Source organism: Setaria italica, chromosome IX, assembly GCF_000263155.2.
Source record: "Setaria italica strain Yugu1 chromosome IX, Setaria_italica_v2.0, whole genome shotgun sequence".
Classification (NCBI taxonomy): domain Eukaryota; kingdom Viridiplantae; phylum Streptophyta; class Magnoliopsida; order Poales; family Poaceae; genus Setaria; species Setaria italica.
In genome coordinates this window covers 18,044,294-18,071,232 of record NC_028458.1, presented here as the reverse complement: position 1 = coordinate 18,071,232, position 26,939 = coordinate 18,044,294, and the positions used below count along the sequence as shown (strand labels likewise).

Below are 26,939 nucleotides of genomic sequence, written 5' to 3'. Positions count from 1 at the left end.
GGAGTTACTTAAAAAAACAAGTATCTGGTTGCATATTTACTTATACAAGATGAAGTTCATTAACTTCTCTTTGTCAATTGTCGTTTAGAGCATAGGCGCAATGTTTTCGTTTTGGACCTAGGACCCTCTTTGGAAAGTTGAAATTTTTCTTCAATCTAGAGCGAATCGTACTGAACCATCATGTGTGATTATTTTGCAAAATTCCTAAAGTTCCTACATTATTCCGGGCGTATGTACCCTAGCTAGCGAAGAACTTATGACTGCAGCTTGGACCAAATGCTAACATGAAATTTCTAAGATTACATCGTATTTTTGCTTGCATGTAACAGGAGGAACTGCATCTGTTTCAACGATGACGACTGCAGCTCAATCTCTTTAATAAGCTAGTAGACAGATTTAGTAGCTTTCTTTGACTAAGCCAACTAGCATAATTAGTTCTGGTAAGTCTTCACCATCTCATTTACAAAATGGGCCATCGATCCATTTTATCCATGTCCTTGCTAGCAGCACACTCTTTACCCAGTCGAGTCAAGCAAGATCACACTCGTCGTCCTCGCTGTTCATCAGTGGCGGAACTAGGCACAAACTGGAGGGGGGGCCAAAACACTCCACTTTTCTTACACAGTAGATGATCATCTAAAGTAGCTAGTTCTTTATAATCATCAAGTTCGCAATCATGAGCATGTACCAAGTAAAATGATGTGCTGCTAGTTCCTCCTAATGCTGAAATGATTCAGGTGGTACTATAGCCTGCTTGTGCTAATGGATTGCAACCATCTACTAGTGAAAAACTTCACAGGTAAGGGGGGGCCGTGGCCCTTTGGCCCCCACGTAGCTCCGCTTATGCTGTTCATGGACGGTTTTTCCGACCTCTTACAGACAGTACCAATCATACATGCTTTTCAGTTATGCTGACTGTTTACCAACTTCATTTAATAAGACATGCAACGAACCTGTAAATTATCCAGCCTACTCCCTGTCAATCGCAAATATAATACTCCTATGTGACAGTATTTGACTTAATTATACTCCAACATGCCACAATGTATTTACAAAGTATAACACAAAAAGGTACTACTACAAAACTATTCTTCAAGAATAATCCACTCATATCTTTTCAAATGTTTCTACACTTCCACTTTGCATTAGATTGACAAAATTCTAATGGGCCTTCACTTAACTAGGTCGGTGTACGCAAAATTGATATTACAGCTATCAGGCAATAATCGATTTAGTTATTTATTTTCATCCTTAGATCTTCAGCTAATTGCTACATTTCCATTGTACATTCTTCACGACCTATTCCCTAGATTCAATGCCTCCTTCCTCGGGCCGTGCTACCGTGCAGTGGGGACAAACACCCCACATGCTTAATTATAGCATCACTTCCACCTCTATCGGAGCCTCTCGGCCATGGGTGCACCAGCTTGATCATGCCTATGTATCAACTGCATCCAATCTCTCATCCACTGCTCCTTCAGTTACATTGCTTGTATATAGTGGCATGCTGATAAATACACACACCAAATGTCCACCTATCTCGCTTAGCTTCTTCAAGTCATCATTTGATCTGCCAGTCAACTCAATGTGATCACGCATGTCCCTGTTGGGCCTAAAAGTTGTTTTGACACCATTGCCTCTCGCTGCCATTGCCCCACCTTTCTTTTCCCTCTTAAGCCTTGAACGCCAAGCTCCCTGCAAAACCACGAATCTTCGGTCATTTCAGTGGTAACATCATCATTGGCACGCTTCAGGAACATGTCAGCTATAATATCTGATTATCGTAATAATGTTGGGGAGAATCACTGGCAGTTGGAAAACCGATAGTGATGGGCTCCTAACAGATTGTGGTTGTTTCTGCAAAGAGCTCTGGATGCAAAGCTGTGAAACAGTTAATCCGAGTAACTAAACCCAACTTATTCGTTTGCAGCTAGCGCAAGCGCAGCTGAATGTAGGCAGCTTCTCGATCTAGCCGGGACGCATTTTCTCTCCCGAACAAACGTTTCGTTGTCGGACAACGAACCGCCGCGCCGCTACCACCAAGAGTGTCAAAAGCAGGGCTTAATCACACGCATGGGGAAAAGTACAAGCGGGAATCAAGAGAGACCATCCAAAGCCGCACCAGCTCATCACTCGCGCGGCGCCTCCCTGCCACGGCTTATTTATACGCCCGCGCTCGGCCACCACGAAGCCATATCCCAGCGGCGGACAGAGAGAGGGAGAGAGGGAGGATCCAGACCACCACCACCGGCTGACGCGGTGGCCGGCCGGCGAGAGCGCCACGTCGTTCCAGTCCAGACAGTCGATCAAGCAGCCGATTATATTAGCTAGCACGCCGCAGTAGACTTTCCTGCTCCTATTCTCTCCACACAGAAATAATCCGTATAAAAAAACTTCCACATCCAGATTAGCGAAGACACTCCGCAGGCTCCGTGCAGTGCGTGCTTGTTCTCTGAAGCAGCTTCTCCGAAGCACATGGACGCATGTAGCTGATCTTCTTCATCCGCAGCTGACCTCGATCTCCACACGCGGCGGCAGGCGACAGAGGTGGTGGTTGCGGGCATGGCGTCAATGGGTACCTAGTTTCTGGCCGGGTGATGTGATAGCAATGTAAGTAATTTTCCACTGAATTGTTCTTTCTGTCCTGCGTTTACTTTGGCAACTATGGCAGCATGCAGCGTTAGACGACGCCATGGCCGGCCGTACGTATCCCGATCTGACGATCTGTCTGGAGTACGTACGGCGGCGTAGATATATAGATGCATATGCATGTGTATGGAGGAGTAGTACTGTGTCATGTCAGAACGAATATGCATGCAGCAACACGTAGGTTGAGATTTGGATGATTAGCACTAGCTTGCTAGCTAGCTAGTACGTAGGTCCTTGTTGGACCAAATCATCAATTCCTGGCGGGGTTTTCGGGTGTCAAGTAGTAGTCGTACAGCTGCACCATAATTTTGCTGTCGACCAACCGTACTTGCGTATCATGCGTATGATCCCCTGGGAATTGTCGACCCAAAAGGCTGGTGGTTGATCAGCTTGATCACCGTTACGCACTGTTGCTAGAACACGTCCGGTCTTTCTCAGAGGGAGTACTACCGTTCTATCTTTGAACGACACAAAACGCTTACGGCTATACATACATATTTGTAACTGTCATTAGTAGAGACGTGTAATGATGGCCCCACCCGACGCCGTTGCATGAGTTTTACATGGGCATCAGGCAACCTCTCGTTCCCGAGAAATAATCATGGCAAACTACTTTGTCATCCTAAATATGATTTAATCAGGATATCGATATGATCTCCAATATGTTACTTAACTTAGCAGTATTTGTTAAAATATACAATTTTCAAATGGAAATTATACAATATTTTTCATGATAAGCTAGTAGTAGCCAATCATTTCTATAAATTAGTAGAGACGTGTAATTAAGGAAGTAAGGATGGCTCCACCCAACGCCGTTGCATGAGTTTTATGGGCAGCCAACGCTCGTTCCGAGGACTAATCATGCATGGCAAACTAGCTACTTCGTCCATCCTAGATATGATTTCATCAGGATATTGACATGATCTCCCACATTACACCTAAAATAGCAGTAGTCAGTCTACATCTGAAAAAAAATACAATTTTCAGATTAAAATTATAAATATATTTCTCATGATAAGCTAGTCGTAGTCAATCTATACATTTTTTAGATGTTAGTGGCAAAGCTAATAAAGTTTTGCCAGTATGTATCCTAGCTAAATGGATTCATGATTTATGTGCACGGATCCTAGTTCCTTTTTTTTTTCGTTAGCTCATGGCCAAACACACGGGCGAATTACTCCTACACGGATCCTAGGAAGGACTTTTGTTAGATTATGTGCAGGAATTCGGCAAAGTCTGAGCTTCTGAAGCACCACGGCAGCAGTCCGGCCGGGCCGGTCAGTTCAGCTTGACAGCTGATTATAATTAGTCCGGCGTTAACCGCTAACGGTCCGTGCATGCGTCCATCCATCACCCTCCGATGGTGAGTGCGCAGCCGAAAAGGGAGCCAAGAGCCAGCTAGCCGGCCGGCCGGTTGCGGCGAGGACGCACTGCACGGCGGCTTCACCAGCCGTTGCTTGAGCACGCACGTCCCGTTGCTAGCCTAGCTAACTGCCGGCTAGGAGCCTAGCGAGTGCCCCGCCACGCGCTCTTGCTGGTAGTTGCCGCCGCTGCTTCGCTTGGTCCCGGCATCGTTCGCTCGCGGCAACAGTGACGCACGAGCGGCGGGCCGGCCGGCCGGTCGGCTTCACAGTTCGTCGCGCGCGACGCGGCTCGATCGCACGTACCAATGGATCCCGCCACGATCGTGTGTACTTGCGCCTCTGGATCCTTTGGACTTTCCGGGGCATTCGGATCTCGAGATTTTTCCCATCTCGGCCTCACAAAAAACCAGCAAGCAGCAGGATCTCGTCGACTTGAGATTGGACAGTAACGCCAGGGGTAAATATCAGGCGGCCGATCCGATCGGATCTCGGGGGGATAGTTGTGGCCGGCCATCGATGGCGCGCGCGGGGTTTCTGCAGGCTTTGACTCGGGAGCAGCTCGTGCGGAGCTGGTGGTGGAAGACAGGGGACGGGTAGGAATCGCAGAGGCCATCCAGAAAAAACCCCGCAGGGCGTCCCTGTGGCGTGGCAGCAACGTGCCAGCGACCAGATCGCCGGACGGTGCGTGGCCCGGGCAGCCGCGCGACCACCGAGCTGCGTATGTAGTCGTCGTCGCACTGCACGCGCCACTCCAAGTAGCTTTGGTGTAGTAGTAGTAGTAGTAGTAGTACGACTGGAAGCTTAGGTAGAACGTCGTCCTTTCGTCCATCATCGCTTCGTTTAAGGAGAAACAGTGCTCCGTTGTTAACGTGTATAAAGCCATGCTTTGAGCTAGTCAAGGCCTTGTCTGGTGTAGCGTCTGCTTTCTCAAGAATTAATCCTGATTATATTATCGGAAGTTGGCTAGCTACACATTTGCATGTTATCCAAAATGGACCTGTAAAATCTTGTCTCTTTTCTTCCAGCAACTTGGAAGTTGGAACTCGATCATACTAGCTCGATTGTTATCATCCCCAGCTTGGATACAAACCGAGCAGATCTCAAACGTGCTATTTTCATCCTAGCTAGCTAGTGCGTGGGAACCAAAAAGATCACCGCAACCGAAGTTGCCGAGCTACAGATCCTTATCCTTTGCAGTCTTGCATGCAATTGGTATCGCCGTATTGGCGATCTACCTGGTTGCCACAAACGCTCTGTTCTTCCACGTTGTTGGAGGGGGCACTTGGGCAACAGCCCCAGCACACGCACACCATAGATTGGTCGGCCTGCAGAACTGGATCTAGTAAGTGATGGTTGGTCCATCGAAAGGTTTTCACGGAAAAGAAAACCGTGAAAAAACTTTTGCAGCAGCGACAACTTTTCTTTTTGCCGTATATCATTGCACGGAGCGCTCCAGGTAGTGGCCATATCAAATACCCTGTCTAGCACGAAACGCAGTTGGCCAGTTGCAATTGCAATGAGGATGAGCAGGATTTTAGCAAGCTGAACAAGTGAATCGTAACCCCCACCCGCACTCTTGTAGGATATTTCCTCCTTGTCAACTACTCCGTACAATATAGCCAATGGGCGTCCAGCTGCAGTAGGGAATAGGTAACTGGGGCCAATATTATCTCAATATTCTAATTTGCAATTAATACTGATAGTAAAAATATTACTTTAAATCTATATCTTTTTGGAAATTTGAATCATATATACGACTGGTTCAAGTAAATTCCAGTGTATCAATTATCATGCATAACAACAGTGCAATGTACGTAATTTTTCGGATTATTTTTTTTCAGAACCCTTATATCAATAAAATCATAGAATTAAATTTTACAGGAGTTGACCAAAAAAAATCTGAAACATGCTAGTTAAACCAGCAGTGTGATTGCTGACCCCTCATGCCACCGAGTGAGAATAACGCCACTTCCTTTTGGTCACTTGAACCATAGGGACAGCACTAAACAGAAGCTAAGTCAACACAGTGCTGTGACATTCTTGGCGTGACCACCACCTCCTTTATTCCGTATGTGTGTGTACTTGAGGCCACAAAAAAGCACGAGATAGTTGCGTTGCACACTTGGTACATCCATGCATGGATGCTTCCTTGACAATTACTTAGCACACCCACACCGAAGACAGGACAAAATAGCTGGATCGATCTGGTCCTGCTAATGGAAGGCTGTGAGGTGGAGCACAATAACTGGGTTCATGATGAATCTGTAGGAATAAGGTCACACATGACATGAGTAACATGAGGTTATTCGGGAGCTTATACGAAAGATATCTGCAAAATTTTTTTATGGGTATTCGAATTTTTCTTCTTTCGTTGATATTCTTGAAAAAGATAAAGTTCATTTGCAGTAGAAGATCACAGTACAACTTAACTCGGGTTCATGATGAATTGGAAGAAATAAGGTCACTTAAGGCATGAATAACATAGGGTTTATTTCGTTGATATTCTCGGAACTATAAAGTTCATTTGCAGTAAAATACCTATGGTAAAACGCTCAAATTGTTAACCAAAGAGATGAGGGTGATGCTACGGTGTATAAATGTGTCTCAAAAAGATATTTGCGAAAGAAGAGCCCGTCCCACCTTTTTTTTTCCTTTTGCTGTATTCATGAAAGCAGTAGAGAGACCTCATGACCATACGAATTAATTTCTGGTTTTGACCTCACCACGCCACACCACCAAACCTCAGCATCGAACGAAGCTGACCAAGCCCAACCCAACCCAACCCTGTCCGTTGTTGACGCAAGCACGCGAGCTGACGATGCCGCGCGCCTTCTATCTCGCGGATGGACATGGCGCCGGGCAGCCGCCGGACTGCAATAAATACCCGTCCCATGTCCCAACCTGGAGGAGATAATATCGATCGATCAGCGAGCGCCAGCAGCCACGCTGACGACGACGCACGCGTCCTAGTAATATCTCGGCGTCTCGCAGCTAGCCCTGCAGGCAGCGGCGGCCGTCCTAGCCGAGGCCGCTCGTGTAAAACCGCAGACGGCGCGGCGCGGCCGCGAGAGGTGAGCAGCTCAATCCCAACCGGAGTTCCCTTCCCCCATCTCACCGAGCGGGGTTCGGCGGCGCGCGGGATCCCGATCGAGGCCAGCGTGTAGACACCCCTGCGATGCGGCGGCCGGGCGGTGGCCTATTTCTGGACGCGCCCCCGCTGACCGGTGGATCGAGTGATCTTCTCGGGTTGAACGCCTGCATGCGCTCGCAGCACGGCACGGCTCACGGCGAGGTGCCGGTTGTTGGTGGTAGCAGTGTGTCATAGCCTAGCAGACGTGACCGTTAGCTGCCATTGGTTCTCGCGGCTTCCATTCCAGAAGTGCCGGCCGCCAGTCGCGGACGGTGGCCGAAGGATATTCCCGATCGCGCCAAATATCTGCGGCTAGCTGATGTAGTTTCCTTTGGCCGATGACTCGGTTCTCGCCGAGGAGGGTTCTGCCTGCCTGCGCCGATTAGCATTTTGAAACGTCTAGCATCTGCTGCTGACGCTGTTTCTGTCTGTGTGCTCCGGTTTTGCAGGATCTAGACAGCCAGGAACAAGCCCGGCCGCTCGTCCCGGTCCACGCGCAGATCGCACGAGAGCGGCATTGGCCGTCGTCGCTGGCAGGGCTCGGCATCGATTCGGTTCCTCTCGTCGCCTTGCCGGTGGTTTAGCGCGCGACGAGACCCCGAGAGCGAGAGACCATCATGGCGCTGGCGAGCACGGAGAAGGTGGTGCTGGGGTGCATCGCTTTCGGCATCTTCTGGGTGCTGGCCGTGTTCCCCTCGGTGCCCTTCATGCCCGTGGGCCGCACCGCGGGCTCCCTCCTGGGCGCCATGCTCATGGTGCTCTTCCGCGTCATGACCCCCGAGCAGGCCTACGCCGCCATCGACCTCCCCATCCTCGGCCTGCTCTTCGGCACCATGGTCGTCAGCATCTTCCTCGAGCGCGCCGACATGTTCAAGTACCTCGGCGCCGCGCTCGCCTGGCGGAGCCGGGGGAGCAAGGACCTCCTCTTCCGCGTCTGCCTCGTCTCCGCCGTCGCCAGCGCGCTCTTCACCAACGACACCTGCTGCGTCGTGCTCACTGAGTTCATCCTCAAGCTCGCGCGCCAGAACAACCTCCCGCCGCAGCCGTTCCTCCTCGCGCTCGCCTCCAGCTCCAACATCGGCTCCGCCGCCACGCCCATCGGCAACCCGCAGAACCTCGTCATCGCCGTCCAGAGCGGCATCACCTTCGGACAGTTCCTCATCGGGGTCTTCCCGGCCATGATCGTCGGCGTCATCACCAACACCTGCATCCTGCTCTGCTACTTCTGGAAGTACCTCTCCGTGCCGGAGAAGGACCAGGAGGGGGGCGGCGGCGCCGCCGCGGGGCCCGAGGTCGTCGCCGACGACGAGGTCACCTCGCACCGCTTCACGCCGGCGAGGATGTCGCACGCATCCTCCGTCAACGGCGTCGACGCAGACTGCATCAGCGAGCCCATCCGCCGGAGCGACAGCCTCAACAGGGCCGACACGCACAGCATGAGGAGCCGGAGCTACAACTCCGAGGGCGACATCCAGGTCGCCATCAGGTCCATGCGCGCCTCCACCATGTCGCAGGAGATGGTCGAGGTGTCCACCATCTGCGACAGGCGCGACGACGCCGTGGGACCAAGGAAGATCACCAGGACAACCAGCCACCAACGCAGCGTCATCATCGAGGACGCGCCTGAGGCCGATGCCAAGGACGGCGAGAAGGGCAAGGACGGCGACGAGGTCAAGGAGAAGAGGTGGAAGGTGCTCGTGTGGAAGAGTGCGGTGTACCTCACGACCCTTGGCATGCTCATCGCCCTGCTCATGGGGCTCAACATGTCCTGGTCCGCCATCACTGCTGCTCTCGTACTCCTGGCACTTGATTTCACTGACGCACAGGCTTGCCTGGAGAAGGTACGGCCGGCCTACTGAACTTTCGGCATTTCATTCCTCTGACCAAGACATTTTTTAATCAAGGCATGACACTGATGATGATTTATACCTGCAGGTGTCATACTCATTGCTAATCTTCTTCTGTGGGATGTTCATAACGGTCGAAGGCTTCAACAGGACCGGCATTCCGAACGCGCTCTGGGAGCTGGTCGAGCCGTATTCGAGAATCGACAGCGCCAAAGGCACTGCGCTTCTCGCAATTGTGATTCTTGTTCTGTCAAATGTGGCCTCAAATGTTCCAACAGGTACTACTCTTGACACGCTGCTTGGCTTTATTACTGACTAGCTCAGAATCATAGTAGTGGTAGTGGACCCAGATTTGGTCATATGATGCAGGGAACTTGCAGTACTAGTTTGGTGAAAATCTTAATTACTACTCCATCCGTCCCAAATAACTATTCATTTGGCTTTTCTAAAACATAGCTTTTGCTACGTATCTAGACATAATATATATCTAGGTGCATAGTAAAAGTTACGTATCTAGAAAATCCAAAACGAATAGTAATTTGGGATGGAGGGAGTACAACATTATATTCACGTTTAGCTCATGTCTTCAGAATCAACTGACAGTAACCTGCTAAACCCATTGGGCTGTCGACGAACTTAAACTGAACCTTAAAATGATACATGCAATTTTTGTTGGACACAGAAGTACAGAACTAGTTTTGTTGCACATAGAAATTTAGAGTCTATCTTAATCCCCAACAAATCTGAGTTCTGAACTTTTCTTTCAGTCCTGCTGCTCGGCTCAAGAGTGGCAGCATCAGCAGCTGCGATCTCCCCTGCTTCACAGAAGAAAGCCTGGCTCATTCTAGCCTGGGTCAGCACGGTGGCTGGCAACCTGACTCTCCTGGGCTCAGCCGCGAACCTGATCGTGTGTGAGCAGGCACGGCGTGCGCAGTTCTATGGGTACAACCTCACCTTCTGGAGCCACCTCCGCTTCGGCGTGCCATCGACCATCATCGTCACCGCGATTGGTCTCCTCATCGTCGCCAGTTACTGAAACCAGCACAAGGGTCTAGCACCAGCAGCAGTAGCCAGCAAGAATGCTGCAGGAAACAAGTGGACTGAGTAACTGAGAGAGTAAGGAAACAGCAGTGCAGATGGGAATGTACCTGGGAAAGAGATGTTGTACTGATAGGTATCTGTTGTAACGTTGTAATTGTTCTATGTTTGTGTAATGTTCACGCAAGCGAAGCGCGCGAAGGCGTCGGATGGCCCATCTGCTAAGGCAAATAATGGGCAAAGGTTTGTAGTAGATGAATGCACGACGAAGTGGTCGGCACCCCTGTTCTAAGGCGAAAACGTTCGGTCTAGTTCAGGTAGGATGGCTGGTATCGTAAGTTAAGGCTTCTCAGGTTTTGGTGTTGTCAGGAGCCTTTTGTGTACTTGTGTTTGGAACTTCTCCCGGTGAAAAATATGACAAACAGTTTGGCTTACATAAAAAAAAAACACGCCCACCGTGGGGCTCGAACCCACGACCACAAGGTTAAGAGCCTTGCGCTCTACCGACTGAGCTAGACGGGCAGTGATTATTCCGAAGTGACTGCGTATTTATTTTTATCAAATATTGCATTAGCTAGAAAACAGCAATAAAAGTAAGAGGTAAATAACATTTTTTAGCATGACACCGATACGACTACAAAGATTATCAGCAATGGCACTAGACATCCGAACGAGATACATATGAGTAATATCAAAATGTTTATCTATGTTGTCCTTGACCTATTTATTCATTTCAAATGAGTAACGTGGTTAGTGAATATAGTGGGTTGAATCACAATGTGAGATCAATTTGGGTGCCTCGCTGAAGTTTAATCCCTAAAAGAATTTCCAGCTTCTCACATTTGAGCTACAAAGGTAACGTAATATGCATGTTGCTTGTGAAGCCCTCTAATGACTTCATTGACTATATTCGGGGTTATTGTGTTCTTCTCCTATTTTAAACTCCAATTGTGATTTTGTCCTCATTTTCATCCACTTTGTAATTTTACCCCTACTTTTTAATAAAAAACTGTCACACCTGATTTTAGGACAAAATCGAATGCATAGCATATGTGTGTCAGGATCCGTTCTCATGACGTCTTAAGTGAATAAATCAAAAGACAGTGTTCAAAACATAAATAAAATAATAGATAACTTTATTACACTCCGGTAAATAGACACAAAGGTCTTTAATTGTTTCACTGTTAACTTACCACAAACAAGCAGCAACAGCTTCTTCCACAGGCACTTGACTGGTGAACGCATGTCTAGAACTCCTCGTAATCGTCGAAGTACTCCGCGTCGTCAAAAACTTCTGAGCAGCATTGGACAAGGATGAGTACACTTATGGTTGATACTTAGCAAGTGGGAGAAATATGCAAGGTTAACAAGGAGAGGTTGATAGGCTTTCATCGGTTAGCATTTTTAGTTGGTCACATTTTATTAGCAAGCACCTATTTACTAGGTGTAAGTTTATACCAACCCAATTAAGTATAAAGAATCAACATTATCCCAAAAACCAGGAACCACGATTTATTTTCATCTTTAAGTTCGATTATCATGTGAGGGTCCAAGCCACTCATAACTGTGAGCATGACTGATATACTAGTTTACACTCTGTAGAGGTTGTACACTTTACCCACAGCTGGTGTTCCCCGTGTCGCCTGAGTTTGCAAAGCCCATAAACACTTCCTTTGGTGAGTGGCTAGGGTCCACTACGAAGCCTTTACAAAGACACATAGGTAACCAGCAGCCCGTTAGAGTTTCAGTAGCGGTGTGGACCATAACCCTCCGTAATGAGTCAGCACCTTAGCCAAGGTTACTACTCCAAGAGGACCGGGCTATACCCAACACCTTCCCCCTCATTTCCCTTTCGGTAAGACTACTAGTCAACAACATGTCTAATTAATTGGCTAAGATCAGAGCCATATGATGTTGTGGTTGTACTGTTTTCTTGGGAGGTTCTCCATATTCCAATTAAAATAAATGATCTTTAATTAACCAGGTATAACAACAAATAAAGTCATGATTAATATTCACAAAATTTATGATGTTACCATCCCAAAGTAAGTAGCTAAACATTTCTACCCAACAAGATTAAAATTCGGTGTTCAAGGGTTGGGGAAAAAGACTAGATAAGTCCTTAATAGGTATCCCGTCAAATTATGCAATACAGGAAATAGTAAAATGAATTAATATGCTGTTACCGGGATGAAAAAGAATATGAAGGGGGGAGCCACTTTTCTTCCTTGACAAACTACGGAAACTCTTCTTCTAACTGCTGCTCCTAGCCTTCTTCGAACGACATGTCGTCTACCCGATCACACAAGCAAAACAAATAATAAATAAGAAACAATACACCAAACAGTTTTGAAGACTTAAAACAAACTCCTAGAACTAATGTTCATGCAGAGACGACCGTTAAAATCAGAGTTAAAACAAAGAAGATATGGCTTAACTAAGCTCTAGGGACTTGCTGGCAAGGATTAGAAACTTCCAAGGGCATAACACAAGAAACTAAGGGCATAAATCTAATTTTGTATAGAAACTCAAGGGCTAACACGCAAAAGCTTTAAGATGGACTGAATCACAAGAAACTAAAACTTCCAGGGCTTTTCTGCAAAAGGCGCAAGACACATACTTTTAGATCTAGATATTCTTTTCCTTCAGGGGCCTGAACGCAAAAACACCACCTCATCCTCTTCCTTCGATTAAACCTATCCATCGGCCGGTGGGACTCGATCGGCGTCGGCATGGAGTGGCGCACAGGTGTGGGTGCAGGCGCGGAGGAAGGGTGAGAGGAGGTTGGGGAGGTGCTCACCGGCGGCAGTGGCGGACGAGGGTGGCCGGACTTGGCCTGGCAGCAGAGGGCCGAACGATGGCGGTGGCGACGCTCAGTGCGAGGTGGCTCCGGTGAGGGTTGGCGGCTAGAAAATAGGTGAATGAGCACCAGGAGGAGGCGAGGAGGCTTTATAGGCCATGGGGAAGCAGAGGTGGCATAGGTGGGAGGGGAGAAGGCGGGCGGCGGTTGGCTATTGATGGCGGCGGTGGTGGTGGAGCGGCCGTTACTGGTTGAAGGGAGGGGAAGCGGAGGGGCGATAGCGTGCGCACAGGAGGCGGAGGGACACGGGGAGGGCGAGTGTCGCGGGTGCGGGAGGCCGAGCGGGTGTGGGTGGGGAGGTGGGCTGGTGGAATGGGCCGTCGAGGAAAAGGAGGCCGGTGGCCCGAGTTGCTACAGCTGGGTCGGGAAAAAAAAGAAAAGGACCGGTTGGGTTGGGCTAGAGAGAGGGAAGTTTGAGAGTGATTTTTTATTCAAGTTTTGCAAACACACCTCAAACAAATGCAAACTAATTGCACTATCAACCACTTGTCGATTCTAAAATTATTTCAAATGTTGTTTAAATTATTAAAGATTGGGATTTATCTAAAGAAAATTTATTAAGTCCTTAAAAAAATCTAGACCACGCATGAAGCTTAAGTTGATTTTGTGATGGAATTTGGATGCTACAAAACTCCATGTTTGCCCCTACTCCGTGATCACCACATAACGTGTCAAATGAGCTCAAAGAAGACAAATTTGACCCGGCAAATATGTCCATACTTTTTAGATAACTTTATGATTTTACCCCTATTTAACTAAAGATCTCCTTTAGTCCCGGTTCATAACACCAACCGGAACTAAAAAGTTCTTTTTAAAAAAAGTGGGCTGCGCGGTCGTAGCCGCTCGTGCCCCCTACCGCTGTGCTCCTGCCGCAGGCCACGCGCCGCTCCATGGCCTTGGCCATGGCCGCCGGCGCCCCACCGCCCTAGCAGGCTGACCGCGGGAGGCGGTCCCGGCCGCCACGTGCCCCGCCGGCCCGTGCGCTCCCACGCCAATCACGAGGCCTCGGTCGCTTGTGCCTCCCCCGTCGCCACGCTTCAGCCGCAAGTCGCGCGCTGCGAGGAGCTACGCCCCTGCTGGCCGTATGGCATGTCGCGGGAGCCGCGCCCCCGATGGAGACCGAGCCTCGCCGGTTGCCGAGCCCACAGGCCGCGCGTCGTTCCATGGCCTTGACCACCGCCGCCGGTGCCCCGCCGCCCCTAGCAGGCCAGCCGCGGGAGGCGGTCCCGGCCGCCGCGTGCCTCACCGGTCCGTGCGCTCCCGCATCAGCTGGGCAGCCTCGGCCGCTCGTGCCCCCCTCCGTGCGCTCCGCCTGGAGATAACGCCTGTGCTTGGAGACAAGGGAGAAAAGGAGAGGAGATAAGGGAGAAAGGGAGAGGATGAGAGAAGATAAGGTGGAGAGAGAGGGGCCACCTGCGGTAAAAATATTTAGTCATGGTTGGTGGCTCCAACCGGGATTAAAAGGGGTCTTTTAGTCCCGGTTGGAGCCACCAGCCGGGACTAATGGGTTCCATGCTCATTTATCTGGGTTGATGGCTCCAACCGGGACTAAAAGCTTCATTTTTGTCTCTGTTGGAATCACCAATCGGGATTAAAAGGACTCCGAGAGACTATAAATTTAGACACGGAACTAAACCTTTTTAGTCCCGGGTCTAAAAATAACTGGGACTAGAAACGTTGGATGGAAGGTCTATTCTCTATTAGTGATTTCCTTTTTCTAAAAAACCAATAAATGAGCAATTTGCTCGTTACATCACTTCCAACTTTCAGACTTGAGGATGCAATGGCAAAATCAGAAAACATGGAGTTATAGCTAGCATCACACATATATTAACCAAAAAATTAAGGATATACTCTTATCGCTTTGACCACAGTTTTGTTGCAACTTGCCAAATGGACTCCATATCCCAACTTAGATATTTGTCCTTCGAGCTCAATTGGCTCGTGAGCAGCTTACGAGCTGGCTCGAGCGAGCTTGTAAATGAAAAGAGCAAAAAACAGCTGCTCGGCTCGTTCAAAAAATTCAACGAGCTGAGTCGAGTCGAGCCGAGCTGCAACTGAGTCAAGCTAGCTCGCGAGTTTCAAGCTCTTGGTCCAGAACTAGCGGGTTCTATGGGTTGGGATCCAGAAAAAAATCTCTTATCTTAATTGCGGCATTTGTTCTATATCGAGCATTATGGTTTAGTATAAATGATGTAACTTTTGATAACTCACCGATTAAAATTGTTGATGCAGGTAATCTACCTAGAGACTCACTTAGTTCTGTCACTAGGTGTTGGTACAATGGAACAAGAATGTCACAAACCGATGTGAATCAAACTTACTTGTGTGGCGCTTACTTATTTCTTTGTTAACGTATCATAGATTGCATGTTTCTAGGGAGTGTTTGGAAACACTCCCGGCTAAACTTTAGCACCTGTCACATCATATGTTTGGATACTAATTAGGAGTATTAAACATAGTCTAATTACAAAACTAATTGCACAGATGAAGTCTAATTCGCGAGACGGATCTATTAAGTCTAATTACAAAACATCAGTGCTAATGATGGATTAATTAGCCTTAATAGATTCATCTCGCGAATTAGACTCCATCTGTGCAATTAGTTTTGTAATTAGCTCATATTTAATCCTCTTACTAAAGTTTAGCACCTCGTATCAAATAAGTCGCTCTATGTGAACTTGGTTAACCAAGTTTGTCGGTGGTACTCAATTTGGCCCAACTACCTCAAAGGGTCGGTCATGCTCTCCTTTTCCAGCAAGTGGGCCGGGTATGTCCTCTCTATTCTTCTGGGTCATCACGTGAGTTTCTGAATTCTAGACCTGCGCCGTTCGTTCTCACCCTTGTGTTGGCAGATACCAGATAGGCGCGAGGGCCACATAGCTGCGCCAAGTGGTTGCGCGATGTTTCGCCTAACTTTGCATTGCGCGTATCTGGCGCCGCTACCACGGCCCGCGCGGGAGGACGACGATTAGCCGCGCTGCGCCACGGCCGCACGCTCTCTGGTCGCGGAGGATGTCCGCCCTTTGCACGGCTGAATGCAGCACGCTTCGCAAGTCGTAACATCTAGATGAACCTCCATATCGTTGCAACGCGCCCCAGAGCCTCTAGCCCGAGATATCTCAAGGTTGAAGCGTCTCTTCCAAGCGCTCCATATGGGATCAACGAATTTCTTATTAGCCGATCGACCCAGCACCCCCTCCTCGGCTCCTCCACCGCCACCTTCTCCACTGACACCATAACCCAAGAGGCTTCGAGCGCTGGTAGTCATTCCTACACTTAGGAGGACTAGGATGACCACAGCCAAATGCTTAGTACCCATCTTTACTTCCTGAGTAGCTACACTTCAGCTACGCGTTGGGTGTGGAATGAGGACCAGTGAGTGTAGTGCTAGTGGCCGGTTGCCGCCGTGCCGGTCGCTTTTCTTGACGTTAGCAGCTGGCCGGCGGTGTGTGATGTTGCCCGCGTTGGGTTAGTTTGCTTTATACTTTTTTTTTTCGTCCTCGCTTTTTTTACGCAATCGATCCGAATAATGATATGTACCGATGAAGCTTTACAACAACACGTTCACATTGGCTCTATCATTGTGCACTCATTTCAGTTGTTATCTTTGCATCTGCAAAAAAAGACGAAGCTCTTGCAGTGTGATTTCAGCTGTAGTGTGGCAGAAACTTTAATTTTCTGTCCACACTAGCTGCCAAACAAAAAAGGAATGAAATGTGATTTTTTTTTGAGAAGGAATGAAATGTGAATTTGATAGTATTCTTCCCATTGCAAATCCAAGTTCACGGAGTTATCTGTTTTTCTGTGTGAACACATTGGGAGCAAAACAAGCGGGTAAGAGCATCTGCAGCGTAACTGAAACTCTGGAAGACTTCGAGAGAGTTCAGAGCACTAGAGCAGCGCACTCAAGCAGCACGCCAAAGCCACAATTTGGATGTCAGATAAAGTGGCATATAGCTCATAAGAGACGTTTTCTAGTGTCCATAATGCAAGGTTGTTTGTGAACATAAAGTTTTTTGTAAGTACAGTTCAGGGTCGAGATGAACATCTAGTGCTAGAGTTCAGTATGACATGCTAATATATGTACGCGTCAGGCACTGTATGTTGTCTGACCACCAATCAGTTTGTAACGACGGTAGGCTTGTAGAAATGGAGATAACACTGTTTAAGAATCTCTACATAACAAGAAACCTAAGAGACCAGTAGGTCTCTGTCAAATTCTGCCTGAATTGAAACTATTTCTTGCGAGATTCCAGTGGAGGCATGAGGCATCTATTTCAGTTGTGAAATCATGAATCAAGCGGCAAATAGCTCCAGGCACACCAAGACAATGATATCAATGAAGTGCCAGGGCCCAGAACAGAAGTTAAAATGTCCATGCAAGGTTGTCCATTGCCATTATCCTTAAACTTAGTTTGGTTAGTACATTATTGTTGGGATCAACTCAGGATCAACATGATCTGGTAACGCGGACTCAACTAACACAAACGCGAGCTAGCAAAACAAAGAAGGCGGAAGCTTGTGGTGGAGCTCACCTTGCACCGATCTTCTCTGCTCCCTAATTACTCAACTGCAACTGTCAGGGTAGTGGGCAGTTAGAGTTCAGTAAGATCAGCTGTTAGCATTACCATTGGAACTTTATGTTGTATATACGAAAATTAATCTTCTGATTAGCAGGCTTGTAGATGCAAACGATGGAATTGACGTTCTTCCTGATGGTTTATCCATATACCGCAGCATGACTACATTATTAGGATATCAAAGGTTTGCCCGAATCGGAATAATGCTGCGCTTCAGAGAAAAAGATCATTGTACACCTGGAGGCCAGTAGAAGCTCTTCTAGTCTTATTCAGTACATCATCCGAATATTATTGTAAGGTTCACATGCATGCACGTAAATCATATATACTTCCACATTACTTCCACACTACATTTAGTATCTAACTCAAACGCCTTATCACACAGTGTACTTAACTCTGAAGTCTGAACCCAGCAGCTTCATAGAGACAAGGAGTTTTCATAATTTAATTCCAAGCCAACAGATCCTTTTATTTATTCCTTAGGCCTTGCAAAGTACATAATAAAGCGGCAAGCTAGGTACAGCATTACACGTATAGTGTCAAGCATGCTTTTAGTGTTACACACACACACTCAAATAAGCTGTTTTTTAAACAGCGAGACAAACTCACATCACCGATGACACATTTGTAACTATATACTCTGCAGTCGGCTCTGAAACTGAGTTTAGTAGTGTCCACCACCGGAGCCATAGCCAGAACCGGAGCCATATCCAGAGCCACCGCCTTGGCCGCCGCCGCCGCCGCCGCCACTGCCGCCGCCATATCCTCCTCCATGAGCTCCACCCTGCCCATACCCTTCACCTGACCCGTATCCGGAGCCGGAGCCATAGCCAGACCCCCCTTGGCCGCCGCCACCGCCACCACCATGTCCACCGCCGCCGCCACCACCACTAGCGCCACCTCCATAGCCGGAGCCAGAGCCATAGCCCTCACCACCTCCATGGCCATAGCCGGAACCACCACCTTGCCCACCACCACCTCCGCCGCCTCCACCGCTTCCATACCCACCAGCACCACCACTTCCAGCCCCGTAGCCAGAACCTTGGCCAGACCCATACCCAGAGCCACCAGCACCACTGCCCTCACCACCGCCGCCTCCGCTGCCACCACCATGCCCATACCCACCGGCAGCACCTCCACTGCCACCGCCCTCACCGTACCCGGACCCGGACCCATAGCCTGATCCCCCATAGCCACCACCTCCGCCACTACCACCGCCACCACCACCTCCTCCGGGACCATAGCCCAGCTTGCGGGGTCCAGCAGCGGTGGCCACCATGCCTACGCTAAGGAGGACGAGGATGGCAAGAGCCAAATGCTTGGTCGCCATCTTGGCTGATAGCTAGCTCTTGCTAGCTCGGTGCAAGTGTGTTTGGTTGTGTGGTGAGTGAAGTGAAGCCGTGGGGTATTTATAGGGTGCAGCCGTGCGTGGCCCGGCAAAGTGCAAACCCAGCGCGTCTCTGCATGGTCTAAAACAGCCAAAGGCGCGCACGTAGAGTTTTGGACTCTGGACGCGTAGGATGCGTGTGAAACGAGGACCAGGCGAGGGAGCACTAGTGCTTGCCACTTTGTTGACACTTCGGAGTTCAGAGAGCGGTGCGGTGATGTTACCTGCTGATGAGCTCTTTCGTTCTCTTTATCTTTGCTTTTTGTGAGATAGAATTATTCGGTTTGATATTGCATTCTGTCCATACTTCATGGTCATCTGAGGTCATTTTCTTGAGCGCGACTTCGATTAGTTTTTGTTACGCCATGCACGATCGAATCCGCTGGTAGCTCGAGTTAGGCATGGATTAATTAACATACACACATGGTGCACTTTACTGCGTGTGATCCATGTAATTATTCAGCGATTTGGTAGATATATATACATTAATACATACTTTGTGCTCATCTATATCTAAGCTAGTTGGAGTCCAGTCATCATGACTCTAGGTCACCGTTAGCTACTATACAAGAATTTATGCTGGCATTCCATGTTTTACACAATGGAAACTGAAACATATCCATTCTAGCTAATGGCTACGGGTTAAGTTCATACACGGTGAAGGCTGATAGATGCAGAATTTATCGAAGTTCTTAGCACATCATCTCTGATTACGGTTGTCGATCAATCCCTGTCACGCAGTTGCATTGAGATAAGGCATAGGCAAGAAAGCCATGCTCACATCATGATCAGGGCTAGCGCCATAGTAGACTTTGCAAGAGTCTCTGTCTTCAAAGTAACCTTTTGATTTACGAAGGCTAAGACAAATTTCAATCTTAGCCAAAGTTACTTTTGAGGACAAATGACTTGTTCGTTTGTGCCGACTGGGAGGAGTGCATGCACGCCTTGCTATTCCTTGTCGCCGCGAGCACATGAATGAAGGCCGTCCATCGAGACCAGCAAATTGGACACTATCTGCGCAAGTCAATCGCGCTATTCTCGAGAGACCGGACTCCATCCTTGAGTAGTGCTCTTGTGCTGTGCGCCTGTGCCAACTACCAACCTAATGTGACAACTATGCCGTGCAGTGATCGAAAACGAAGCCTTTCCTGGGGCCGAGAGGCCAAGCTGACAAATTAAGGATGTAACACGCACGCTCCTAGTCCTAGTTACCGAGGCAAAAAGTTTGCTTCTTTGTGTGTATCTCGTGGTTAATTGTCTAGATCTTTATTTATAAAATACAAGGGTATATATATGCGCTTACGTGAATTTACACTACCTAATGGAAAAGGTAATTTATACTCTTAGGTTAATCGCACATCTTTCACGACACACACTAGTAAAGATACACACAAGTAGAAAAACGATCTTCCATCCTCAACAAAAATCTCAGTCGTTTTTGACCCGGGAGAGGCTTTAGTACTGGATCTAAATTTCATGGTCTGTGGAGATCTCTTTAGTCTCGGTTGTTAAATTCAAAAGGATAGCATCCTCTACTCATTGGACGTGCTGTGTAGGTGAGATGGTAAGGAAGCTACGCGCGAGGCAAGAGGTTGCGGGTTCGAATCCTACACACCGCGCACGCGCATATTTTGCGTGAAAAATCGCGTGACTTGCGAGAGGTATCCTGAGGTAGTAGATTGACTAGTGGAGGATCACCGGACCTTGAACTTGATGATAAAAGCGAGGACACAAGACACAGATTTATACAGGTTCGGACTGCTAGAGTAGCGTAATACCCTACGTCATATTTGGGGTGTTGTATATTGCACCCTACGCTTGGGTGTTGTTTGGTGTTAAGAATTTGATCCTCCATTGTGGTTCTATGAGGTCTTCTCCTACCGATCTAGGGACCCCTGCCCTCCTTTATATACTCCAGGGGGCGGGATTACTAGTCGGTTACAAGGAGTTCTAGTAGGATTACATCGTATGAGTCCTAGTAGGATTACAGAGGAATCCTAGTAGGAGGTCGGCTTCTTCCTTCCTTGCGGGTACTAGGGATCTATCCCCGACAAGCTCCCCAGGGCTTCATAGTCGAGTATAGCAGCCTTCGAGTACTTTTCAGATTCTCGCCAAATAGTTTTGGTGCTCTTCGAGTACTTTGTCTAGCTGAATCTTTAAAGTTCCTCAAAGCTGCCATGAGGCTATGGTGTGCTCAAGCCCCTAATCGTCTTGATTTTGTAATCTTCATCTTTGGAATGTGATATGGAGGGCGGCAAAAGTCCCACTCCGTATGGAGTAGCCCCCGAGCCTTAGGTTGAATTGAAAAATCAGGCTGAGGGTCAATAAAATCTTGAATCTTCTTTCTTCATCTTGAAAAAAATCAACAGTTGGGTGTAGCTTATCATCCCCGAGCCTTGAAATGAGGGTCTTTAGTCTTCACGCAATTCGTCTTTCGAGTAGTCATTTGGCATCCAGCCCTCGAGTTTATGCCCTAGGTGAGCCGTAGGAGCTACGTCGAGTAGTTATTTGGTGCTCAGCCCTCGAGCTTGGAAGCTAGCTGAGCCACTAAAGATATTCCGAGTAGTAATTGGCGCTTAGCCCCCGAGCCTAGGAGCTAGCGAAGCTATTATAGGTACGCTGAGCGTCCTGGAGAGTCGTCGCCGAAGCTTGACCTGCAAAAGGAGATGCATACATTATGTAGCATATTTGTAAAATATTGGAACTACTAAAATTTATTCAGTGATGAATGTAATGTAAATGTCGTGTGTCATGCTCTTGTTTTGGCCATATTTTTTCGAGTATTAGCCTGTTACATTTAGGCTCTCAGTCCCTGTTTAGCCATTGCCACTGCGTGTCGGATCTTTATCTTATGTACGCGTATTGGCACTACTGCTACAGAGATCTTTGTCTCGCGTCCTAGTGTTTAGGCATGACAGAAGATCCGAGACTTTCACAAATTGAGGCGTGTTCTGCTCGAGTAGATTAACAACTGCTAAGAGATTATATTTAAAATAAGTAGTCGGCATTGCGACAAAAAAACTGCATGATTGCGCGTAAAGTAGTCTACCTTTTTGGTGAGGAGAGCTCGTGTTGCCGCGTATAGGATTTGTGCCTCATTAGGGTGTTGCCACCATGAGCCTCCAGCACTCAGTGCACCAAACTTTGTGGCAGAGCCTCCTAATTCGGTGTACCAAGCCTGTGGCTATGCCTCCGGAACTCAGTACACCAAACCCGTGGCGATAGCTTCCGTAATTCGGTGTACCTAGCCCATGGCTGTAGGTCAACATGCCCCAAGAATAGTCAGCGAAGTGTAGCTTTAGAGGGTAATTACCGTCGAGAAGCATACACAAATAATACTTGGTGTGTTGCTCTGCATGCAGAAAACAAGCCAAAAAGATTATATAAAATAATTAAAAAAGTGACTTAGTTTGATTCATGGATGATTGTCGATGAAGCCATGTCGATTGTTGATGAAGCCAACTAGTTGGAGTCGATTCCAACTAGTTGTTGATCATGTCGAACCTGCCCTCGACTAGTTTAGTTTTCTAGTCGAGACGAGTAGTCGAAATAGATCGTCGGTGACTTGATGCGGCCGGACGTCAGGGCAGTAGTGCTTGCGTACATCTTCTATGTACGTTAGGCTATAATTTTGAGGTCTTGTGGTAGTCTTTCATGTGCGTGTAGCACAAATCCCTCAAAATTGCTTTTCACGGAGAGTAGTCGGAGCTGATTATTTGCCTCAATCCGTGCATGATTGTAACAGATCTTTTTCATCTTGGAAATTATGGCATGGGTCCCTCGGTCTACCTGATCTCCCAACTTGAATCGGATTTGCCTCTGCCTTGATCGACGAGCTGCATGTAGCAGCCTGCGGTGGAAACCGACTCGGTCTTCGACTGGAATGCGGACCGTATCGAGTCCGTTCGGCGTAGATTTGTCTGCTCGGAACTCCGACTCAGCGACTTGCTTCTTATCGAGTAGATTGATTTTGAAGATGAGGTCCTCCAAGCTCGCTCGATGATCTTGACAATCACCCCTACCTAGCGCGCCAGATGTCGGTGTTTTATACCTGGCAACCTACCGAGGGGTATCCCGAGGTAGTAGATTGGTTGGTGGGGGATCGCTGGACCTATAACTTGATGTTAAAAGTGATGACACAAGACATAGATTTATACGGGTTCAGGCCGCCAGAGTAGTGTAATACCCTACGTTCTGTTTGGGGTGTTGTATATTGCGCCCTGCGCTTGGGTGTTGTTTGGTGTTGAGAATTTGGTTCTCTATTGTGGTTCTATGAGGTCTTCGCCTACCGATCTAGGGACTCCTACCCTCCTTTATATACTTCAGGGACAGGATTACTCAAGGGGGCGGGATTACTAGTCGATTACAAGGAGGAGTTCTAGTAGGATTACATGGTACGAGTCCTAGTAGGATTATAGAGGAATCCTAGTAGAAGTCCGTCTTCTTCCTTTCTTATGGGTATTGGGGATCAATCCTTGACAGGAGAGCCTTCCAGGAATCTAGAATATTTTTTAGCAAAAAAACTCCTTTAGTCCCGGTTGATATTACCAACCAGGACTAAAGGTTTGTCTTTAGTCCTCCCGAATGAAAGACTAGGGTCTAAAGATGGGGACGTTTAGTCCCAAATAATTAATTCCGGTTGGATTTTTAAGACCTATGGATCTTTTCAATCGGGACTAATGCTTAATTTTCTACCCGTGATAAGTGAGGGAGAGTTGGTGAAAAGTCAAGCACGACGATCGATTACCGCTCAACTTTCTTGTGGATTCAGTTGGCCATGATTGCAACAGATCGACGTCAATATAATCAAGATATTGCACCACTCACCAGGAGTCAAAGTGCTGGCTGGCTAGCTAGCTCAGTGCTCTCCGGCCGGCGAGTCTCCGATAGGTAATCCCTCCATTTCAAATTGCAGATCGTTTTAGTTTTTGTAGATTCATATTTTTTCTATACATAATATCTATGTCTAGATATATAATAATATAGTATGTGTCTAGATATATTGTATGTCTAGATATATAATATTTTTTCTTAGATATAGTGTATATCTAGATAAATCTAGAAAAATCAAAATGACTTAGAATTTGAAACAGAGGAGCACTGCCTGCGGAGATGGACTTTTGTTCTCAGCCATAAGCCCTTTTAGGCATGTGGTAAGACCTGGAGCAAGAGAAAACGTGTCGCGCTGCTACGAGCACACTTGCTTGTTTCTCCCTGCAAGTGCGACGCGTGTGGAAACGCTGCACCGAGATTCGTGCCAGAAGAGTGAACTGCAGGAATTTAGCTAGTTCTGAACCGTTCGATCTGAGGAAGCTGCATGCGCAAGAAATTCAGATTAATCGATGGAACATGCAGTGATCCAAGAAAAAGAGCCGGTTAATTATCAGATGGACTCCGTTCGCCGCCAAGGACCGACGCCGCGGCGGCCAACGCACGTTGAGAACGGTGACAAGAGTAGGGGAGAAAAAGGGAAAAGGCTACTTGAGATGAGTTGAGTTTGTGATGCAAATTAGAGAAGCACGCCCGCCCCCGTTCAGTATACGAATAGGGTGTAGCTGCCCAACTCTGCTGGGGTCCTATCTGCAGCGTTATTTGGAAGCTGATGATCAACTGTAACAGCAGCAGGTACCGATCCGTCTCTGATCATCAGATTGACCAAGAGTCGCTTTCTGTTTTTCTTTTTTCTTTTCCTTTTCTTTTCTTTTTTGCTGAAAAGTTCATGACGATTGACGAGTCACCGATTTTCTTCAATCACAGCGATCTCCGCAGCGCGCAGGCCTCTAAGTGCTTATCATCGACACTTGGCGCCACAAGAACATGCTAGAACAAGGGATAATGCGCTGCAGAGTATAATCCAATACTTTGTGCTGCCAGTAGTTGATTAATGCTTTATTGGATGGATCATATCGGGACATGTACAATTAGACACCAGAAGAAGGGATGGATCCTGTAGGCCCACGCGTGAAAGCTGAAGCCCAACTAACCACAACACACACACACAACCCCACCGGCGCACCGGGCCGGTCTATGTGGCACATGCAACGTTAACGCAAAGATAAGTTCAACAGCGACATGTCTGCGTGCGCGCGCCTTCCGTTTTGGGCACCTAGCTCTTGGACGCATGCACACCGGACACGCCACGCCAGAGCGCGCCGCTACAGGGGAGCAAGGGTGCGTGCCAGCCGCTGTCGCGCTATAGCAGCTGCGTCGTCGTGTGGTGCTGAGGGAGTGGCGAGCAGCCGAGGTGATCTGCTGGTAGCGGCCGGCGTTTGGCGAGGGCGCGTGGCGGTGGACGCGCAGGGCCTGAGTGCGGGCGTTAGGTCTCGGGTCGGGTTCGGTCGGAACGAGTGGTGGTGGTGGTAGTCACGTCAAGGTAGCTAGGCAGCTGGCGAGCAACAGCGCGCGGTGGCCGGCGGTGGTCGTGCTGCCGCGGCATGTCTGGTCACGTACGTACGTACGTCTGCATGGCATATTGGCAATGGCACGGCACGGCACCGCGTCCCCCTTCGCCGTGACGAGCGACTTGTTGGTTGGTGGCTTGGGTGCCTTGATGGATCTGACGGGGGCCAACCGACCAGCCCTGTCAGTCTGTTGGTGTATGAAGCGCTGCAGCTTCCTGGACCTCAGATATTGGTGGGCCGAGCATATAGGTTTCTACTACCTGCGAACAATTGGCCCAGCCCGTGTACTGCTGAAATTGTATCTTGCAAGAAAAGTTATTACTAGGGGGGTTAAAAAATAAAGAGGTAGGACCGTAGGAGTAAGCAACAAGAAGGCGCTCACCACCTGGCACCTGCAACTAATAGGATGGCCGATCTATCAAAAAAAGAAAAAGAAAATAAAAATCAAAACTGCAATGTATATGCAGCTTGCGCTTTTTATTGACGTCAGAATGGACGACGTCTCTAGAGCCTGTTATAACACTGGTAGTCTGATGATCACTACTAGAGTTTATATATGCACATGAATTATGATCGATGCATGTTTTTTAACCTCCAAAGATGCGTAATCCGTTGCTCAGCATCGCCTGTAAACAAAGTATAGTGAGCTATATATGCTGTTTAACTCTGTGTGTGCTCCGGATACTCATGGCTATATTACTCCAGCCATAATCGCCCACTGAGTTGTAATCGCTTCCACTCGTCGTATGTATTACCTGTACTTTAATTTTCTTATGCCCATTTGCAGGGTTCACCGTGGGAAGACCCGCAACAGGCGCGAGCGCGATACGTCTCCGATCTTTGCTCACGCAGCCAGCAAACTCTTGAAGACCAGCGTACGACGATACTCTGTAGCCGTTTTGTGATTCGACGGTCGTTTTGGATGCACATCGGGCATCGCATTCAGAAGCTTCTTCCTGTATCGCGTACTGCATTTTTACTGACCTAGGGATCGGATGTCACTTTGAAGCTTCAGGCCACCATTGTGGAGGGCCGAAGCTATTAACTTGGTGGCGCAGGTGTTTACTGCTTCCAGTTAAAACACTATGGGAAACCTTAAATTTGCCGAGTGTATTTTTTTTGCCGAGTGTTTTTTTGCGAGCACTCGGCAAACAAGCTCTTTGCCGAGTGCCAAGCCAAAAACACTCGGTAAAAAAAAAACACTCGGCAAATCGAGGCTTTGCCGAGTGTCAAATAAAAAACACTCGGCAAAGCCCCCTCTTTGTCGAGTGTCAAAAAAAAACACTCGGCAAAGAGGGTAGTTTGCCGAGTGTCAAAAAAAACACTCGGCAAATAGGGGGGTTTGCCTAGTGTTTTTTTGACACTCGGCAAAAAAATAATTTTTTTTTCCGTTTTTCGCCATGAAATTTTTTCTACTCCCCACATACAACATGTGGTACTCCATGTTTGCGGAGTGCTCGCAATAAAACACTCGGCAAAAAAAATACGCTCGGCAAATTTAGGTTTCCATCGTGTTTTAACTGGAAGCAGTATACACGTGCGCAGCTAAGTTAATAGCTTCGGCCCTTCACAATGGTGATCTGCAGCTTCAGAGTGACATCCGATCTCTAGGTCAGTATACATGCAGTACGCGATACACGGCAGAAGCTTCTGAATGCGATGCTGATAACATTCTCCGTT

At 48.0% G+C, this 26,939-nt stretch overlaps 2 protein-coding genes and 1 non-coding gene across 5 annotated transcripts; 1 reads left to right on the top strand and 2 right to left on the bottom strand.

The window, feature by feature from the left end:
- The first annotated feature begins 2,188 nt into the window (after positions 1-2,188).
- On the top strand, positions 2,189-10,507 carry LOC101772012 (silicon efflux transporter LSI2). Of its 3 annotated transcripts, XM_004982928.4 has the most exons (5): positions 2,189-2,437; positions 2,510-2,610; positions 7,593-8,984; positions 9,079-9,268; positions 9,758-10,507. In XM_004982928.4, the coding sequence occupies exons 3-5, from the start codon at positions 7,761-7,763 to the stop codon at positions 10,024-10,026; spliced, it is 1,683 nt and encodes a 560-aa protein (XP_004982985.1). In that variant the 5' UTR covers positions 2,189-2,437; positions 2,510-2,610; positions 7,593-7,760; the 3' UTR covers positions 10,027-10,507. The 3 variants fall into 3 exon arrangements, with proteins under 3 accessions (XP_004982985.1, XP_022678575.1, XP_022678576.1); XM_022822840.1 differs by having other exon boundaries at positions 2,189-2,610; XM_022822841.1 differs by lacking the exons at positions 2,189-2,437; positions 2,510-2,610 and adding an exon at positions 6,936-7,084.
- TRNAK-CUU lies at positions 10,478-10,550 on the bottom strand. Its single transcript has one exon. It is a non-coding gene; the product is annotated as a tRNA-Lys (tRNA).
- A 7,355-nt stretch (positions 10,551-17,905) lies between these two features.
- Positions 17,906-18,875, bottom strand: LOC101771610 (glycine-rich cell wall structural protein 2). The gene has a single exon (XM_004982926.3). It carries the CDS (start codon positions 18,799-18,801, stop codon positions 18,136-18,138), a length of 666 nt encoding a protein of 221 aa, XP_004982983.1. The 5' UTR covers positions 18,802-18,875; the 3' UTR covers positions 17,906-18,135.
- Positions 18,876-26,939: the final 8,064 nt, after the last annotated feature.